Raw genomic sequence first — 12,908 nt, forward strand, 5'->3', positions numbered from 1 at the left:
ACTAGCAGTGTGAAGCAGGAATACAGAATACAGAAGCAGGACACAGTTTAATAGAGGAAGACATAGATAATTATACATGGATCACCTTTATCATTATTTTGGGTATCTACTGATTTACTGTGACAAGTTCAGTGTTCAAGTTTTGCATTATTTTCCTTTTGTTTCTTAAATAACGTCACTCTTACCACCTGGAAAACATCTTGTTCCATTGGCTGTATCCCTCAAAATTCCAACAGCTTTTCATATATTTTTAGAAATATAAGAGACCAGTATACAGATAAAAGAAACTGAAATCACATAAGGATAAATAATTTACACATGACCATTAAGTTAGTGGCAGAACTCAGATTCGAATCCAAATCAGCAATATTCTCCTCTCCTCTCCCTTGGTAATTCAATGTTCCTTTCCTTACTCACGATGTCCCTGAGTATCAGACAGGGAGACAGAAGGACCAGCTCAGGCATGTGGCCCAGGGTCAATTTTCCTAAATTCTATCATGGTCATAGATCCTTGCATGTTTGGTAGTTGCTTGTGATTGACTATCATCCATTTTTTCCCCCTGTCTTGTAGATTTTATACTTGCCTCTCCAACTGTCCTACTCACAGTCATTCCAAATTTGGGGCTATAGAGAATGTTGCTTAGCCTTTCCCCCCATTATCCTATGTTGCTGCTGTTGTGCAGTTGCTAAGCTGTGTCTGACTCATTACGATCCCTTGGACTATAGCCTGCCAGGCTCCTCTCTACATGGGGTTTTTTCAGGCAAGAATACTGGAGTGGGTTGCCATTTTCTTCTCCAGAGAATCTTCCCAGATCAGAGATTGAACCCGCATCTTTTGCATTGGCAAGGAGATTCTTTACCACTGAATCACCTGGGAAGCCCATATTATGATCAAACTTTTAGGACAATTCCAGGTACTGTGGTTAACAGTTCATGTATAAGTTTGTTTACATAACCTGTGCCTCTTGGAACTTCTGTGTCCTACAAATACTGTCCTTGCAGAGGTGCCCCTTGCTAAATCTCAGGGGATGCATCAGACAAAGTGATTAGAAATACACTGCTGCTTAGGTGGAGGTAGAACAGCTGGATGATCTGGTTTAGGAACAGGTTTCAGGTGCTGCCTGATCTATGGCTTGGACTACTTAGTATAAAAATACTTCCTGTTATAGGAAAATGAGAAGCTGGATTGCTCAGAACTAAGCAGTAACCTCTACTGGAGCCTTTCACCTGTAGCATACTTGTCACTGCTCTCATGCTGCTTTGTGCCACACTCATCTGTGTATCTGTCTCACTACTTCCTGCTGCTGCTAAGTCGCTTCAGTCGTGTCCAACTCTGTGTGACCCCATAGACGGCAGCCCACCAGGCTCCCCCGTCCCTGGGATTCTCCAGGCAGGAACACTGGAGTGGGTTGCCATTTCCTTCTCCGATGCATGAAAGTGAAAAGTGAAAGTGAAGTTGCTCATTCGTGTCCGACTCTTCATGACCCCCTGGACTACAGCCCACCAGGCTTGTCCGTCCATAGGACTTTCAAGGCAAGAGTACTGGAGTGGGTTGCCATTGCCTTCTCTGCACTACTCCCTACTTGAGCTGTAAACTCCCTAAGGGAAAGGACTCTATATATTCTATAGCATCTAGGCTACTATCTTATACATAGCAAGCATTCGATACACATTTGGTAGATGAATGAGTGGAATTATCAGTGCTCACCAGTTTTACATCTGAAGTTCTTGAACTTCTAAGTATTCTTTAGACTAGTGATTTTTTTTACATAAGCATATTTTTTCTGAGTAGTATAATTACTTGCAAAGAAGTGCTAGAATTCAAATTCAAACCCAGTCTTTTCCTTCTGAAAGCCTAGACCTTTTTTCCACTGTGGCTCTCTGGGTTGCTCAGTAGAGTTTTATATCTCTGAAACAGTGACCACTGAATTAGATGTCTCTACAACTCATCAAAAATAATGTCCATTAGACAGTAAAGTGTCTGCTTACAATGTGGGAGAGCTGGGTTCGATCTCTGGGTCGGGAAGATCCCCTGGAGAAGGGAATGGCAATCCACTTCAGTATTCACGCCTGGAAAATCCCATGGACCAAGGAGCCTGGTGGGCTACAGTCCATGGGGTCGCAAAGAGTTGGATACGACTGAGTGACTCCACTTCACTTCACTTCAAAAACAATGAACACATTTTATGAGCTATCAAATGATTCTTAAATGAGGAAATGAACCAGACATGGAATTTAAGTGCAACTTGTTACTCCTCCTTGTTTAAAGTTAGTAATCATCAATTAATTCTCAAGAACGAATGCAAAATTTCATATTCTCAAATTGAAGCAAGCTATAGTGATTAGGCTGGTTTCAAATAATAACCAACTGTATACACTAATACCCACATACATATATACATATGGTATTTATTTGTTCCTCTGAATGCCCAGGTCAAAATGTACCTTAGTAAGTAGGTCTTTGATAATAAGGAAATGATCCTGGTCTGTCCCTGAGGCGATATAGACCAAGATAGTGTGAAATTCTTTCAATATAAATACTTAGAAATAGTAGATAAAATATAGCAAAAATGTTAAAAAGTATTGCTTAGCATGTGAGAAAGAAAGGACAAAGGAGAATTCCTAAGTACCAGAAACAAAGAGGAAATTAAATATCAGCACTGTAAAGAGTGAGGTAATATGGAACCTGACAGGTAGATTATCCATCTTGGTAACCTAGAGGCCCAGTTGGAACCAGAAGATTTTATTTTGCACCAAAGCAAGGTAGCAAGTTGGAAAAGTTATCTATGGGATAACTTTTGGTAATCTAACAAAAGTGTAACTGGAGGGTGGAAATAGGTGCAGGGAATAGGGTAAGAAAAACTATTTTAAGAAATAATGGCCAAAATTTTTTTGAATTTGATAACTATAAAGCCACAGATCCAAGAATATAAATGAACATGAGACAAAATAAAAATGAAGAAAGCTACACCAAGGCACATCATAACCAAACTGCATAAAACTAATATTAAAACAAAAATTCTTAAAATCTATCAGAGAAAAGACATAATATATATAGAGAAAAAAATAAAGATGAGATCAGACTTTTCATCTAAAACAGTGCAAATGAGAAGACAGTGAAGAAACATCTTTAAAGCACTGAGAGAAAGCAACAACAAAACTTGTTAACTTAGAATTCTATACCCGGTAAAAATATCTTAAAAATTGAAGGTGAAATGAAGACTTTTTCAAATATATACAGAAGCTGAATTAACTACTATCATATGTACTACAATAAAAGTTAAAGGAAGTCCTTTAAGGAGAAGGAAAATAAGTCTAGTCAGAAATCTGGATCTACCCAAAGGAATGAGGAGAATTGAAAATGGGCATTTCATGTGTAACTTAATAGACACTGTCCCTTTACTATTTAAATCTCTATAAGGAACAACTGAGTGTATCTCAACAGCATTTGTTACAGAAATAAAAAATCCATTCTAAATTCACATGAAAACTCAGAGACTCTAAATAGTTAAAAAAAAAAAAAAAAAGGAAAGAAAGAAAGAAAAGAAAAAGGAGAACAATTTTGACAACTCACACTTTCAAAACTTACTACAAAGTTAAAGTAACCAAAACCATCTGGTCTAAATCAATGCAATAGAACAGAGAGCCCAGGAATAAACTCTCATATAGGAATGCCAAGACCATTCAATGGAGACAGGTGAGTTTTCTCAACAAATGGTTTGGGGAAGCTGGATTTCCATATGGGAAAGAATGAGATTGAATTACCACTTTACACCACATATAAAAACAGCAACTAAAAATGAATAAAAGATCTAAAATTAAGAAGTCAAAATTATAAAACTCTTAGAAAATAAAGGTAAAAATTTTAATTGCTTTGGATTAGGCAATGATTCCTTTAGTATGACACAAAGCTCAGGCATTAAAAAGTAAAAATAGATATGTCAGTTCAGTTCAGTTCAGTCGTTCAGTCGTTTCCGACTCTGTGACCCCATGAATTGCAGCACGCCAGGCCTCCTTGTCCATCACCAACTCCCGGAGTTTACCCAAACTCATGTCCATCGAGTTGGTGATGCCATCCAGCCATCTCATCCTCTGTCGTCCCCTTCTCCTCTTGCCCCCAATCCCTCCCAGCATCAGGGTCTTTTCCAATGAGTCAACCCTTCACATGAGGTGGCCAAAGTAATGGAGTTTCAGCTTCAGCATCAGTCCTTCTAATGAACACCCAGGACCGATCTCCTTTAGGATGGACTGGTTGGATCTCCTTGCAGTCCAAGGGACTCTCAAAAGTCTTCTCCAACACCACAGTTCAAAAGCATCAATTCTTCGGTGTTCTTCACAGTCCAACTCTCACATCCATACATGACCACTGGAAAAACCAAAGCCTTGACTAGACGGACCTTTGTTGGCAAAGTAATGTCTCTGCTTTTCAATATGCTATCTAGATTGGTCAAAACTTTCCTTCCAAGGAGTAAGCATCTTTTAATTTCATGGCTGCAGTCATCACCTCCATTTTTTTGGAGCCCAAAAAAATAAAGTCTGACACTGTTTCCCCATCTACATGCCATGAAGTGATGGGACCAGATGCCATGATCTTTGTTTTCTGAATGCTGAGCTTTAAGCCAACTTTTTCACTCTCCTCTTTCACTTTCATCAAGAGGCTTTTTAGTTCCTCTTCACTTTCTGCCATAAGGGTGGTGTCATCTAGATATCTGAGGTTATTGATATTTCTCCCAGCAATCTTGATTCCAGCTTGTGCTTCTTCCAGCCCAGCATTTCTCATGATGTACTCTGCATATAAGTTAAATAACCAGGGTGACAATATACAGCCTTGACGTACTCCTTTTCCTATTTGGAACCAGTCTGTTGTTACATGTCCAGTTCTAACTGTTGCTTCCTGACTTGCATATAGGTTTCTCAAGAGGCAGGTCAAGTGGTCTGGTATTCCCATCTCTTTCAGAATTTTCCACAGTTTATTGTGATCCACACAGTCAAAAGCCTTGGCATAGTCAATAAAGCAGAAATAGATGTTTTTCTGGAACTCTCTTGTTTTTTCCATGATCCAGCGGATGTTGGCAATTTGATCTCTGGTTCCTCTGCCTTTTTTAAAACCAGCTTGAACATCTGGAAGTTCGCGGTTCACGTATTGCTGAAGCCTACCTTGGAGAATTTTGAGCATTACTTTACTAGCGTGTGATATGAGTGCAATTGTGCGGTAGTTTGAGCATTCTTTGGCATTGCCTTTCTTTGGGATTGGAATGAAAACTGACCTTTTCCAGTCCTGTGGCCACTGCTGAGTTTTCCAAATGTGCTGGCATATTGAGTGCAGCACTTTCACAGCATCATCTTTCAGGATTTGAAATAGCTCAACTGGAATCCCATCACCTCCACTAGCTTTGTTTGTAGTGATGCTTCCTAAGGCCCACTTGACTTCACATTCCAGGATGTCTGGCTCTAGGTGAGTGATCACACCATCGTGATTATCTGGGTCGTGAACATCTTTTTTGTACAGTTCCTCTGTGTATTCTTGCCACCTCTTCTTAATATCTTCTGCTTCTGTTAGGTCCAAAGCATTTCTGTCCTTTATAGATATGTCAGATTTCACCAAAATTAAAAACTTTTGTACATCAAAGGACATTATAAAGAGAGTGAAAGACAATCTACAGAAAGTAAGAAAATATTTGCAAATCATATACTTAGTAAGATTTTAACATACAGAACTCCTATAACTCAACAACAACAAAAAGAGCAAACAATCCAATCCAAAAATAGGCCAAGGATTTGAATTAGATGTTTCTCTAAAGAAGATATATAAATGGTCAATAAATACATATTCATAGTAGCATTATTCACAATAGCCACAAGGTGGAAAGAACCCAAGTACTCATCAGTGGACAAATGAATAAACAAAATGTCGTATATATACAATGGAATATTATTCAGCCATAGAAAGGAACAAAGTTCTAATACATACTATAATACAGATAAGCTTTAAAAGACATTATACTAAGAAGCCAGACACAAAAAGACAAATATTTTGTTTCCGCTTACATAAGGTACTCAGAATAGGCAGATTCAGAGAAAAGAAATATTAGAGGGGAGGCGGGGGGAAGGGTGAGTTATCATTTATTAGATTGGCTAGAATCTCCAGTTTGGTGGTGGTGAGTAGAAGTGATAGGAACAGGCATCCCTGCCTCTTTCCTAATCTTAACAGGAAAATATTCAGTCTTTCACCAGTAAGCAAAACATTAGCTGACAGGTTTAATAGATGCCCTTTATCATGTTCTAATCTATTCCTATTTACTAAAAGTTTCTATCGGGAATGGATTAACTTTTGTCTAATGCTTTTTCTGCATCCATTGAGATGATTCAATGTTGAACACAATGACTGATTTTCAAATCGAAGGCAAGAAAAAGAAATAAAATACATCAAGAATGCAAAGGAAGAAGAAAAACTCTTACAGATAAAATGATTAGGGATCTGGAAAATACTGTGGATTCTACCAAAAAACTATTAAAACTAATAAGTGATTTTGGTCACAATGCAGGATATAAAATTGACATACAATAAGCAACTGTACCTCTATACACTAACAACAAATAATCAGAACTTAAAATTTTTAAGATGCCACTTATAATAGCATGCTGCTGCTACTGCTGCTGCTAAGTCCCTTCAGTCATGTCTGACTCTGTGTGACCCCATAGACGGCAGCCCACCAGGCTCCCCCGTCCCTGGGATTCTCCAGGCAAGAACACTGGAGTGGGTTGCCATTTCCATGAAATACTTAGGAATAACTTTGAAAAAAATATGTACACTGAAAAAGTAAAACATTCTGAGAGAAATTAAAGACAACCTAAATGGAGACATATAACCTTTTTATGGATTAAAAGGATAAATGTTTTATATGTCAATTTTCTCTAAATTAGATTCAATGCAACACTAATAAAAATACAAGGAGTATTATTTTTTTTAAAGAAGTTCACAAACTGATTATAAAACTCATATGGAAATGCACAGGACTTAGAACAGCCAAAACAACAATGAAAAGAAGAACACTAGAGGACTTATACTACTTGATCTCAAGATTCATTATAAAGCTAAAGTAATTGTGTGTGGTATTAGTATAAGACAGACAAAAGAATAATAAAATAGAATGTAGAATGGAGTCTAGATATATACCTGCACAAGCAAAGGTAATTTAGCAAATAGTGCCAGAAGTACTGAATATCTATATATTCTTTTACCTCCAAGAAAAACAAAAAAACCCTTCAGTCCCTACTTTATACTAAATATGAAATTTAACTCAGATGGATCACAGACCTAAGCATACAATCTAAAGGTATAATGTTTTTAGAAGAAACATAGGAGAAAACAGTGACCTTGGTTAGTCAATATTTCTTAGATATGATGCAAAAACAGAATAAAAGAAAAAATTCTAAATTGAATTTCATCAAAACTAAAATCTTCTGCAGTACTAAAGACAATTGAAAATGATAATGAAAATTAAGCCACAAGTTGGAAGAAAAATCTTTGAAAATTACGTATCAAATAAAGGACTTGTATCTAGAGCTTATAAAAAACTCATTTAATACAAAACAAAGAACACAATTTTAAAAATAGGCAAAAGATTTACAAACTTTTTATTAAAAAGATATGGGTAGCAAGTAATCACATGAAAAGGGGCTTGACCTCATTAGTCATCGGGAAAATGTAAATCAAAACTACAATGAGGAACCACCAAAAACATATTAGAATATCTAGAATTAAAAGAGACTAGTTATACCAAATATTGACATACAAACTGGAGCCACTGGAACTCTTACATAGTGCTGGTAGAAAAGTAAAATGGTACAACCACTTTGGAAAACACTTTGGCACTTTCTTAAAAAATGAAGCATATACCTACCATACGATTCAGGTAATTACTATGCATATTTAAATTTAGAAAGCAAAGCTTAAGAAGCTTTATTTAAAAGTAACATATATTGCTTAAGTGACAAGTGGTTGTGATGTTACTTCTGCCTTTAGAAAAACCATAAATGGAGAAAGTTTATCTATACTAGTGCAGAATGGTTAAACACTAGGACCAGGACCTAATTCTTCAGCAGTCAATAAGTCTGGGAGACAAGACCTATGCTTCTGAACAGAGTCCTATAATAGGTTCCCAAATGGACACATAGATTTCTCCTACCTGTCTACTGAGAACATAAACTCTCGAGAAAGGGAGAGAGACAAACATATTTCCTTTCCAGTATGGCAGCCCTGTTACATGGAAAGTCCAGCTAAATGCTCTGGAGATTTTTTTTGGTGCATGTGTGTGCATGCACATGTAAAACAGAGATGATGATGTAACAGTCTTTGAAAAAATCTAAATATTATAGTCTGTGGCCATTCCTTCCTGAAGGCAGACAGATAAGAAGGAGGAAGGCTACTTTCAACCACAAGTCAGCAAACTGTGGTCTTTGGGCCAAAGCTGGCCTGTGGCTTGTTTTTGTAAATACAATTTTTAGTGGAACACAGCCATGCCTATTTGCTCATGAACTGTCTATGGCTACTTCTGTGCTGCAAAGGCACAGTTGAGTAGTTGTGACAAAGAGTATACAGCTCCCAAAGTTGAAAATATTTACTATTCGACTCTTGGCAGAAAATGTGTGCCAACCCTTTAAAATCATTATAAATGTTGGTTTCAGCCTTTATAACTTTTAGTAAGTTGAGAATAAAACCCTAATGAAATTTTAAATTCATAAGTCTAGGGAAAGCTTCAGGAAAAGGTCAGATGGAAAGAATAACTAATTTGCTTATCACACACAAAAAATTAGAAGCCAAAAACTAGCTCTGACATCAGTATGAAAGGTTTAAAGTCAAAGGTCTTACAGCAGCCTATTACAAGGACTAATAATAAAAGGTCTTGAAGGTGGATCACAGATAAAAATAACTGTATTAAATGTAAGAATGAAAGAGAATTACATACTTGGATAGGTTTTCAGGTATCTAGGAAAAGTGGAGGAATGATTTCTAACTCCAGACACATTTAGGGGGCAAATCATCTGTCTTAGAGGCTTAGGTATAGAACTTTTGTTCTGTACCATTTGGTATCTTGGCTTAGTTTCAGGCAATGACTCTGTTGAACATAGGGTATGAGTAATACACTGAGCCAGGTATTGTAGGAAAGAGAAAGATGGTAAACTAAACTAGTAGTTGTTAAACTAGCCCTACTTTTAGAAAGTGTTTTAAATTTCATCTAAAAGAAAGGGACAAATGATTTTGGAAAGCTATTTCTATGGAGATTTTGTAGTTATGTATGGCTGTTATCAAATTTTTACTGTTCAAAGCACAATATCAAAGACTTACCTTTCTACAATATAAATCACAGTATAATACTCCTTTTTCCTAACCTTCAATGACTTTCCCACACCCTCAGGATAGTCTTAACTTCCTAGCACAGGAGCCCTCAATTACTTTATCAATAGCTTCATTACCCACTTTCCCCTTCCGCATACCCTATGCTCTAGCCCTCTCACTGCACCCTGAACTGCATCTCACTGCATCCTTCTCTGCCTTTGCCTATCCTTTATCCTCAGCCTGGAATATGCTTCATAACTCCTCCTTTGGCAAAATCACACTTATCTTTCTGGCCCAATGTAAATGTCTAGGCATTCACAGGTACTTCACCCTGGGTTGAATGGCTTCACTTTTGTGTTCTATTCGCACTGTATTATTATAATTATATATTTACACATGCCTCTCACTCAGTGGACCAAGCATTTAGAGGACAGGAATACCGTCCTATTAATTTCTGAATTTCCAGCATACGTGAACACTACCATGTTGGCATTTGATAGACAGTAATAGTAAACATCCAGTGGATGCTTAGTATATGCCAGACATTCTTCTAATTATTATTTTATTGAATCCTCAGATATATTAAGGGAAGGAGGAAAGAAAAGAGATGACTATACAGATAAAAAGAGGAAGAGACCTAAGGTATCTTCTCCAGGAACTGTCTTGTGACCTCAAAAGTGGCAAAAGTCTAAATGCTCTTATTTTACTTTCCTCTTGCTACCATAGGGCTTCCCTGGTGGTTCAGATGGTAAAGAATCCACCTGCAATATGGGAAACCTGGGTTCGATCCCTGGGTTTGGAAAATTCCCTGGAGAAGGGAATGGCTATCCACTCCAGTATTCTTACCTGGAGAATCCCATGGACAGAAGAGCCTGGCAGGTTATAGCCCACAGGGTCACAGAGAGTCAGACATGACTGAAGCAACTTAGCACGTTTACAGATAGATGTAATAGGTGCACAACACTGTGAATGTACAAAATGCCAGTGAATTGTGTGCTTTAAAATGGTTCATTTTCTGTTATCTGAATTTTGCCTAGCCACTGCACACCCCCCCACATATCAAATTACAGAGCCAAGAACTAAATAGTGACAAAGCTCTCTATGTGTAAAATGGACGAAGATTTTAATTTTTCTTCATGTCAAGTGTAAATGATGAGGGCACTACTTGAAAAGATGTCTTAAGTTAGCATTCAAAAGAAGTACTGACTGGGTAGCATCGGCTTCTCAGTGTACTGTGGCCAGGGCATTCGTCTTCCAGCCAACTTGGATTCTAATCCTTGTTTCATATTGATGGCAGCGCAGTACAGGGAAAAAATACAGCTTCAAACACAGATATTTTAGTTCGGTTTGAATTTTAGGTTGGCCACTTAATTTCTGTGTCCTTGGGCAAGTTCCTTGACCTCTTTCAACACTTATCAATTTTCTCTCTAAAATTGGAAAAACACCTCCTGGTTGGATTGCTGGAAGGAGGAAATTAAATGATGAATACCTATCACCTAGCATAGTGGGCATTTGATAAATGTTACCCTAATAATCATCACTATCATCATCACCTTAATAATATTAGTTCTCTTCCTTGTAATAACTAATGTATAACCGTAGGCCAAACAGTTATATTCCTCTGAGTTTTTCCCAAGGACTTCCTAGGGAGGATGTGGGGCAAATCATCCCTCATTAACAGCATCATTTTTCAGCAAATATATTGGCAATGGTAGAAGAGGATAAACAGGGGAACGTTCATAAATGATTATATAGACACGAGCCTCAGGTCTCTGAAGCATCTTCCCACTGTCCCGTAGCTGAATGCTGTGCCCTACTCTAGTCACTGTCTGAGTACCAGGGCTCTGGCAAGGATCCCAGGGCCAAAAAAAAGAACATTAGAGGTCTGAAGCGAGATATACAGCCCATGTAATTTAGAGGCAATATTAAACTGTGTTCAGAAGTCTGACAAAATTGTAATTTTTCTTAAGACAACTTTGATTTTTCTGAAATAATAAATTCCAAAAAGGTATCTCTCTGTCTCTATATATTTTTCCTATTTGGTGAAACTACTTTGCTTATTTTACAGGTGCTTCGTCTGCCTTTATATAATCACATTTTAAGCTGCAAAGGAGGGAGGTTTTTAATATGGAGGCCCAGGACAGATCCCTAAGTTTGCTCTACTTCTAAGAGACCCAGGCTGTGAGGATTGAATAGAATACATGTAGGATAGTGCTCTGAAATGGACTAAGACTCCAGACTGGAAGGAATGATCAGTTTGTTAAAAGAATTAGGAATGACTTAGAAGGCCTCATTTACTCTGTGGTAAGAATGAATTTCTTGGCACTAGGCCTAATTTATCACTGATTTCCATTCTGTAAAAAGCTCTCATTTCCTTGTTAATCAAAGTGACCATTAACTAAGTATTTGCAAAGGAAAACATAGTATTAATAAATATCCCCCTGCCTATATCTTTATCTAAAATTTTTAATCCTTTAAAGTCTTATATTTCAAGGTTTACAAACCACTTTCACATGTGATACTTACAATAATTAGGCTGGCCAGGAAGGGACTTCGATCCCCATTTAGAGAAGAGGAAACAGACTAAGAAAGTTTAACTGATTTTCCCAGGGACACTTAGCTTATTAAAATGTAGGCCACTCGTTCTCATTTACAGTTCTTTCTGTCATTTCACCCCTCTTCAACCAACACACTTATCATGTTTCTCCCTCTCTAAATTTTCTTCCTTCCAAACATTGCAAATATCATTCTTGAATCAGTACAGGAATGGTTACGGTATGATTTTATGGGAATAAACTATTTTCACTTGCTGAATGAATGAAGCAGGAAAAACAGATACAGGTTTAGCTCACTTCATTACCAATGGACTCTCCACAGAGAAGAGCAAGATGGTATAGAATGGATGTGTACCTCCAGCCTTGTATTATCCTGTAGAGTTGTCATCATCTATTTACTTGTCTATTTCTCTCTTCAGACTCTAAACAAACTGAAGAGACTTTTCCTTATTTATCTCTAAATCCCTGGTTCTAATCTCCAGCAGTACCTATTACTTTGTAGAAACTTAAAAATGGAATAATGAATGAACACTTTGAACCCACAGACGTGCATTATAAATTTAGACTTGTTAAGCTGAATTGCTTGTAAAATCATCAATGACAGCTCAGAAACAGTGAAATGATTATGGCTAACCTGACACTTGACATTCTTTCAGGTTCCTGAAACAATAAGTTTGGTACCTATTATATCAAGGGCAGAGCCTAAATGTTAGACTTATTGGTTATTTTTAAAAATCCAGTTATCTAAAGTTTTAAGCAGAGAAATTTCAAGATAGTTGTATCTCGTATTTATATCATAGTCTTATCATAGGACTATGAAAACAGAGATGAATTCACAAATAGAAAGTAACTTCCAAGTCCTAACTAAGACTGTCTGTCCTGCTTTGCTAGAATGTCAGTCTCTGGAATTTCCGGCGGAGATGTTTAGAAAAGATTCTTTTTCATCTGGATAGAAGTGGTATGTGGGAGTGAGTTGAAAAGCTGGATTTAAGACTGGTTTGCTAATTTCTTTA

General features: G+C 37.2%; 1 protein-coding gene across 2 annotated transcripts in view; it reads right to left on the minus strand.

Annotated features, from left to right (window-relative positions):
- Nucleotides 1-12,908, minus strand: part of FAF1 (Fas associated factor 1) — a 497,001-nt gene that overhangs the window by 65,680 nt on the left and 418,413 nt on the right. Inside the window, exon 16 of one of the 2 annotated variants that reach the window (XM_086387559.1) lies at nt 9,625-10,303. The exons of the other annotated variant lie outside the window; for it this stretch is intronic. Within the exon in view, the coding sequence (XP_086243685.1) occupies nt 10,082-10,303 (222 nt within the window). The 3' untranslated portion in view covers nt 9,625-10,081. Of the gene's footprint in view, nt 1-9,624; nt 10,304-12,908 lie in introns of those variants that run through there. 2 annotated transcript variants of the gene reach the window in all.

Source organism: Bos grunniens, chromosome 3 (genome assembly GCF_055505025.1).
Source record: "Bos grunniens cultivar Pamir isolate PY7600 chromosome 3, Bosgru_T2T1.0, whole genome shotgun sequence".
Classification (NCBI taxonomy): domain Eukaryota; kingdom Metazoa; phylum Chordata; class Mammalia; order Artiodactyla; family Bovidae; genus Bos; species Bos grunniens.